Here is a 7,707-nt window from a genome sequence, read left to right on the forward strand (position 1 = left end):
AAACACTGATTGCTGAGGGATGGCTATACTACATTGAGATATTTGCTCAATTTCATACTAAGACTGAACATTTCATTTTGGGAACAATGAATAGGGAAATTAAAAAAATTTACAGTAGCAATAGCTCCTTTAGCTTTTACAATAAACAAGTAAATGAGGGCATGACACCAGCAGTACTTCAAGCAAGAGCAGTACACACAATTTTCAGGGCAGAGGTGAGGCCAAAACCAATAAGAATAATGCATTCACTTGTGTTTATGAAGTGTTTTGATATCCTCAGTGAGACAGGGGTATTTGCCATTAAAGAAAACCAAGCTTGTTTACATGGAATACTTTGAAATATATCATAATTAAAATTCTAATATTCCCATTGTTCTTGGAATCCCATAAACTTTTGATAAAATTTTATGACTAAGTTGTTCCAGAAGGACATGCACTCTGCACTTAAATTAAACCTTTTCAGCTGTCTGCACCATACCAATCCTCAAATACATTCTGGCCCCAAATTCAGAAGGTATTCAAGGACTTGACATGTCAATAGAAAATGCAGAAAAATGAATACATGGAAAATATTAGAAGTGCCATTAAAGACACAACTTTCTCCATAGAGGAAATGGTCTCAAGCTGTGCCAGAGGAGGTTCAAGTTGGACATTAGGAGGAATTTCTTCACAGAAGGGGTTGTCAGACAGTGGAACAGGCTGCCCAGAAGGTGGTGGAGTCACCATCTCTGGAGGTGTTCAAGAAATGACTGAACCTAGTGCTCTGGTCTAGTTGAAAAGGTGGTGATTAGTCAAAGGCTGGACTTGATAACCTTGAGGATCTTTTCCAACCTTGATGATACTATTATTCTAAGAAAGGCAGTAGAGGAAGACGGGACAAAATTTTGTCCCTCCAAACCACACATCTCCTCTCCATTTATTCCTAAGCTTGCTGTTGACAGCAGAAAGCTTTGTAATACTGTTTTCTCCAGTATCACATTCAATCTACCAACACTTTATTATAGGTAAGGCTACTATATGCTTTCATTTCTGTCAGGAGTCCAAAAATCAAATGACACTGTTAACATGCAAAGCACTACTCACCCCAGAGAGCCATAAAGATGGAGAAAAAGACTGTGGCAGGGTTGTCAAATAAGTGGCTAGCTCGAGCAGTAGTGCAGGCAGAGCTGAGGTTCCAGTAGTCACAGAACTTGTCACACAGAGGGCACATGGTGAAGGCATTGCGTTGGTCACACATCTCTTTACTGTGAAAGACAAGGGCACAAATTCTTCTGAGTACTGCAGCTCAGAAAATAGGAATACACACTAGTGATAACAAGCAGCACATCACATCTATTAAAAAGCTATTTGTAATGTGTGGCCTGCACTAGCAAAGAACAGAAGTTGTGTGTTTCTTCAAGGCTCATTGCCATCCAATTTTAAAAATACTTATAGGCACCTTACCAACAGAAAAACAAAGCAACACTCTGTGAAATGTGGTCCTCTGATTCGTGTCAATACGGAGCAATGTTTGACTCAAACACAGTCAAAAGGGAATTTGCCATCTCTGCAGTCAGTGACACTATTTGATACAAATCAGATCTAAATTAATGAAAAATAATACTGAAGTGGTTGTCAGGGAATGAAGTGGCCTTGACAAAACACACATTTTTAATATGGTGCCACAAAAATGTGAGAGGAGAGACATTTTTAAGATCTTCCCTGTAAGGTGGTTGTTTTAATTTTTAGTCTTATTTGCTATGTATTTACTCAGTTTCTAAAAACATTTAAAACTCCATTATCAGTACATTTTTAACAGGCCAAACTCTACCTGACAGTGTTGAATATGCTTTCAGTTTTTTTCATAAGGCTTGTATGTGAAAGAATTTCATACCTGCACAGTCTCAATTAGGTGAACTGAGCAGTGCAAAGCTCAAGTGTCCTTGCCAGGATCGTGAGCCAAGGAAAGACCCACAACATTGCTTCAACAATAACTGTCATGTTGTGATTATGATTGTTCCTATATTAACCATCCTCAGCTTTTTTTGCTATTCCTAGGACTATTCAAACTGTAGTGTCAATATGTTTAATATTATATCATTTGAAAGGCATATAGCTGTTTCCAGCTCTTGTGTTCCTACAGTAATGTTCTCTTCCATTTCAAAAGGCAGCAGAGGGTGCTGCAGATACATCCTAGTCATAAAACTCGCTTAAGTGAAAATGCTTCCACACAGACAGGCACAGCCCATCAAGATTCATTGAGATCAAGCTACAAAAGTGGACCCTGACTCAGATGTGGTACAGTTCATCATTTACCTATCAGGAATCATGTCCTACTACAGTGATCCTCTTTGGAAGTTGTAGCTGTCTAGAAAGAGAATACTGTAGGGGCTAAATATAGAATTATAGAATGGCCTGGGTTGGAAGGGACCTTAAAGTTCATCTAGTTCCAACCCCCTGCCACAGGCAGGGGCACCTTCCACTAGACCAGGTTTCTCAGAACTCCATTCAAACTAGCCTTGAACATGTCCAGGGATGAGGCATCCACAACTTCTCTGGGCAACCTGTTCCAGTGTCTCACCACACTCACAGTGAAGAATTGCATCTTAATACCTAAACTAAACCTACTTTCTTTCAATTTGAAGTCAGACCCCCTTGCTTTGTCCCTAGGTACTCTTGTAAGTAGTCTCCATCTTTATTGTAGGTTCCATTCAGGTACTGGAAGGCTGCAATTAGGTCATCTGTAAACCTTCTCTTCTCCAGGCTGAAAAATCCCAATTCTCTCAGCCTTTCCTCATAGGAGAGTTCCTCTGTCTAGTCATCTTTGTGGCCTCTCTCTGGACTCACTCCAACATGTTCTCATCCTTCCTGTCCTGGAGACCCCAGAGTTGGATGCTGTACTCCAAGTGGAGTCTCACAAGGGCAAAGTAGAGGGCAGGACCACCTTCCTCAACCCGCTGGCCACTCTTAGTGCAGCCCAGGATACAGCTGGCTTTCTGAGCTGCAAGTACACATTTCTGGCTACTGTCCAGCCTCTCATTCAACAGCATCCCCAAATTCCTCTTGGCAGGGTTGCTCTCAATCTCTTCATCCCCCAGTCTGTATTGATGCTGGGGGTTGCCTCAACCCAGGTGCAGCACATTGCACTTGATCTTGTTAAACCACATGAGATTCCCATGGGTCCATTTCTCAAGATTGTTCAGGTCCCTCTGAATGCTTTTTCAGGCTCTCTTCAGGTACTGAAAGGCTGCACCTAGGTAACCCAAAACCTTCTCTTCTACAGGCTGAACAATCCCAGTTCTCTAAGGCTTTCCTCATAGAAGAGGTGCTCCATCCATACAATCATCTTCATGGCCTCCTCTGGACTCCAACAGATCAATGTCCTTCCTGTGCTGGAGACCCCAGAGCTGGATGCAACACTTCAGCTGGGTCTCACCAAAGTGGACCAGAGAGGCAGAATCCCCTCCCTCAACCATCAGGCATATGCTAAACCTTCTAACTATTGTTCATTTTACTTGTGCAAATAGTCTGATTTTACTGAGAAGAATAAATAAACCAAGAGTACTAGACAGTATTTGTGCATTAATTTCAGTGAGTTCTGCACAATGACTTTCTGGGTGAGCACGGAGTTATGTGCATTCATAAAAAGCAAATGAATGTCTTAGAAAAAGAACTTAAAGTAATGCAGTAGAGTCACTAAATATTTCTGTTTCAGGAGCTGAAACACTGAACAGCCAAATAAATATGTGGCATTCAAATGTCTTATCTGCTCAGTGCATCTCTGTTTGTAATGCTTGCAGGGTTGATAATGGTACATCACGGCTCTTCAGACAAGTTAAAAGCAATTATTCTCATTAAGCATTAAGAATAATAAACACAGTCTTACAATTTTCAAGTAACAAATTATGGATCACAGACATGCTTACCTAGGAATGTCACTTTCAATGGTTATACATCCATAGAGAAACACAATAATCCCAACTACTGAAGATGGAATGAGGAATTCTGTGTATAAACCCAGCCATGCAAAATAAAGTCCTATCTTTTCTCCAAAATACTTCCTGAAAAAAAAGAGGAAAAAAAAAAAATAATCATGTGTCAAAGGTATAATTTTAAAATGTGTTTTACAGAAAATTAAAATACTAATTGTCAAAGATATGAATGAAAATCCTGAGGATCTTGAAGACAATATGACCAAATGAAGGAGGTGATTTAGGCAGTTGACAGTTTGGGCTTCTCTGTTCTGAGAACTTAAAGACAGTTCTGTATCATAACCCTGAACAGACATTAAGTATGTATCTTTGTATTACATGCTTAGTATCTGCTCAGGGAAGAGCTTTTGCATCTCTTAAATGAAGTCCATGAAGCAGTAGAAACCATTGGAAAATACTTGGCTCCTCAGAAGAGTATGTAGATACACCATTTTTTAATGCCTCTGTAATCCTGCTGGTTTCAATTGGTGAGAGTCACCAAGCAGGTTATAGGTTGGACTTGATGATCTCAGAGGTCTTTTCTAACCTGATTGATTCTGTTATTCTGTGACCATACTGGCAACATTCTCTAATATCTTAAAAGATGACTAATCTTGAATTGCTGTTAATGAAAGAAAGTTTATTGCACACCTAGCATTGGCTTTTCAAAAAGAATATTTTAATCAAGGTAACAGCCCCTGGACAGCTGGTTTGAAAAAACAGTTTCTGCTTTGAGGAGCAGCCCACTGCAGATGCTGATAAAAAAAGTGCTAGTACTCAGCCCAGCATCATCCTGAATCACATAGCAAGAAGTAAACTAAACATAGACAAACCTCACTGATCACTCCAAAGTACTGTTAGGAGGAATTACAAATATTGCCAAACAAAAGCTTTGGTGAACTTAAGAACTCACCAAAATTTAGATAAAGAGAAGCAGGGTTAGAAATATTTCACAATCCAAAGAATAAGATGGAGCAATGTTGGACAGAAAGCATAGCTGTACAAGAGCACTCAGGGCACAGCACTGCACTGGAGTCAGTGAGACACATTCAGACTGTGGTGGCAGAAATAACTAATTCAGGATATCATGTCTCATAAAAGAAAGACAAGACTTGCTCCTCATAAAGGCTGAGCACAATCCCACTTTGAGACTGATTCTTAACTCACAGTAGGAAAGTTTTACTCAACTTTAGCACCCCAGATTTAAATTATTCTTAATGAAAATGGTTAAATGAGATTTTTGGATGCTCAGGATTTCTTTTAACGGATACAATTCTAGTCTGACTGAATTTTATGACAAACCTCCATGTCTGTTGAGTTGAGCTCAAGACCTTACAGCAGCATAAAAAAAAATAAATTTTCTACTGCAGAAGTTGGATCTAAGGGCCAGGCTGCTCCTGCCACAGGAGAGACAGGGACAGGAGTACAAACAAGGCAGAGAGCCATGGGACAAGAAGACAAGACTCCACAGTTGTTTCCAGCTCAGATGAAATCAGTAAAGGAAGAAACAGTGGGGGTTTTTTATTACAGTTCCTGCTGTTGTTCTCACACTGTCACAGCTGCAGCTAACTTCACACTTCCAGGCTCTCACACAGAAAAGCTGGCAGGGCAATCCTGCCTGTTTCAGTGTAGCCTGCCATGAGTGCCTCTATTTGCTTGTGTCTAACCAAGCTCACTTATCTTTTAGGAAGAGTACATACGATCATAAAAGGGAAAACAGAACAAAAGCACTTTAAGGTGATACACAGACAACATTATCTTCAGTACAAGGGGGTGCCATACTTGAAGAACCAGCACAGAAGTGAGGGAAAGTTCAGGAATCTTCTAGGAAATGAGTGCAGCTCCTACACCTGACGTTTGCAAGACTACCCTAAGCAACAAACTCTCAAGAATCAAAGAACACAAGTGAAATTGTCACACTGTGGCTTGAATGGCAGTAACCTACTTGGTTGTGTCGTCCTTTTGTTCCAGAGAGACAACTTGCACAGGACAGAATGGGAATACTCCTTGCAGTAACCATTCTTTAAACAGCATAAATCAGCTCAGTAGCTGCACATTTACATCACAGCATAGTTTTTAAGCACCTTGGGACAACAGATTATCACATTTGCTGAGAACATAAGGAAATATGATATAATATAGGATATTTTATAAAATAACTGTAAGTCTTGAGTTTGCAAATATAATATAATACTGCAAGGGTGCCCTGAAACCTGGCACATGCCAGGTAGTTTTTGAGGTAATTTTGAGGAGGGAGTTTTTCCTTATATCCACATTTATTCTGGCTTTTTAATATTTTATTTTAATATGAAATCAGGGAGGAAACACTTGATTGAAATAAAGGAATAATCAGAAGGGCTATAGCTTTTCTTCAGTCCTGCTGTGTGGAGGGAGGAAACACTTGATTGAAATACAGGGATAATCAGAAGGGCTATAGCTTTTCTTCAGTCCTGCTGTGTGATTCAACAAACAGCAGCATTGGCCTTGAAACAGCACACAATAGAGGGAGACTCAAATTTCTCTCAAGTTTCCTTCTGATTGGGAAGTGCCACATTGAATTTGACAGCAGGGCAAACATCCTAACACAGAACAATAAGGAGGAGAGTGAGACACATTGAATTTGACAGTAAGGCAAACATCCTAACAACACAGAACAATAAGGAGGAGAGTGAGATTATTCTGACTATGCCTTCTCACCTCTTCCTTGTTTGCAGAGTAGGGCAACATACACAGGTGGCAGAGTACTTCAAATAGGTCAAAGCAGACATGAAAAATAGTCCACAATCTAAGCTGTTTGAAGCTGTCTGTTCTTTGGCAAAAGGGTCACAGACTAGCACAGAAACTGTTCAAATTCCAGAAACATTAAAGGGTAGATGATCAGGGTCAGTGACGTTCAAGTTTATAGCTCATGCATTTTTAAGCCCTCCAGTGATAAATGCAAAGGGTTGTTTTTGCACCCATGCCAAAAGAAAGTGAGAAGAGCTCAACAATGTCCTGGAAGTATGGAAAAGAGCAGTTGCCAAGAAGAAAACTGCACAGTGTTCTGTGGCTTAACTGTTTTGAAAAAGAGAAATAATTAAGACTGCTGAGCCCAAGCTCTTTCCATCAATGTGCCAGAAAGTGAAATAATCTAAGGATAAGCAATGGGAGTGCTTGGAAGCATAATGATAAATTTATATGTGAGTTTATCAACCTAGAAAAACACAGGATGTGGACATAATACTTCCTTCTTCTGACACATCCCAAGAACTATTCTCTCATTCCTCTGAATAGGAGTCAGACCTCTGCAAAAACCTGTGACCACCTGTGCCAACATCTACTGCAGCCACTGCTGGATTCAGCAGTGCATAAACAGGAAATAAAAGTGTTCTTCAAGGATAGAGTAACATATGCATCAAGAAAAAGAACTTTTACAAGACATATATATTTACGCCAAGAACTTGGCATGTTCTCTCATTTTCATATACTTATGCCAAGAACTTGGCATGTTCTCTCATTTTCATTGGGATAAAAACAGCCTTACTTTATTATACTCAAGGAATTACCCATGATTTATGGTGGCATGGCAAAAGCAGAGAACTGAAGTGAGAGTTTTGCCCTACCTCAGTAGCTAACTTGCATCCGGTTCACATATATACAGACAAACCTAAGAGCTAATTGTTTCCAAAGTATGTTCATGGATATTTCAGATTGCCACCAAAAAGCCATGTCCTTGGCACTGCATGAGCTTTATTTCCACATTACCTTTAGTCTAATG

The 7,707-nt window shown here is 39.9% G+C and overlaps 1 protein-coding gene across 1 annotated transcript in view; it reads right to left on the reverse strand.

The window, feature by feature from the left end:
- The window catches only part of LOC103797319 (anoctamin-2-like), a gene marked incomplete at its 3' end in the record, with an annotated part of 134,570 nt that overhangs the window by 66,684 nt on the left and 60,179 nt on the right, over positions 1 to 7,707 (reverse strand). The window contains exons 11-12 of the mRNA XM_009069522.1: positions 3,906 to 4,040; positions 1,084 to 1,244 (exon numbers count right to left, since the gene is read on the reverse strand). Coding sequence (XP_009067770.1) covers positions 1,084 to 1,244; positions 3,906 to 4,040 — 296 coding nt within the window. The remainder of the gene's footprint in view (positions 1 to 1,083; positions 1,245 to 3,905; positions 4,041 to 7,707) is intronic.

The sequence above is a fragment of the Acanthisitta chloris genome, unplaced genomic scaffold, assembly GCF_000695815.1.
Source record: "Acanthisitta chloris isolate BGI_N310 unplaced genomic scaffold, ASM69581v1 scaffold3712, whole genome shotgun sequence".
NCBI classification, from domain to species: domain Eukaryota; kingdom Metazoa; phylum Chordata; class Aves; order Passeriformes; family Acanthisittidae; genus Acanthisitta; species Acanthisitta chloris.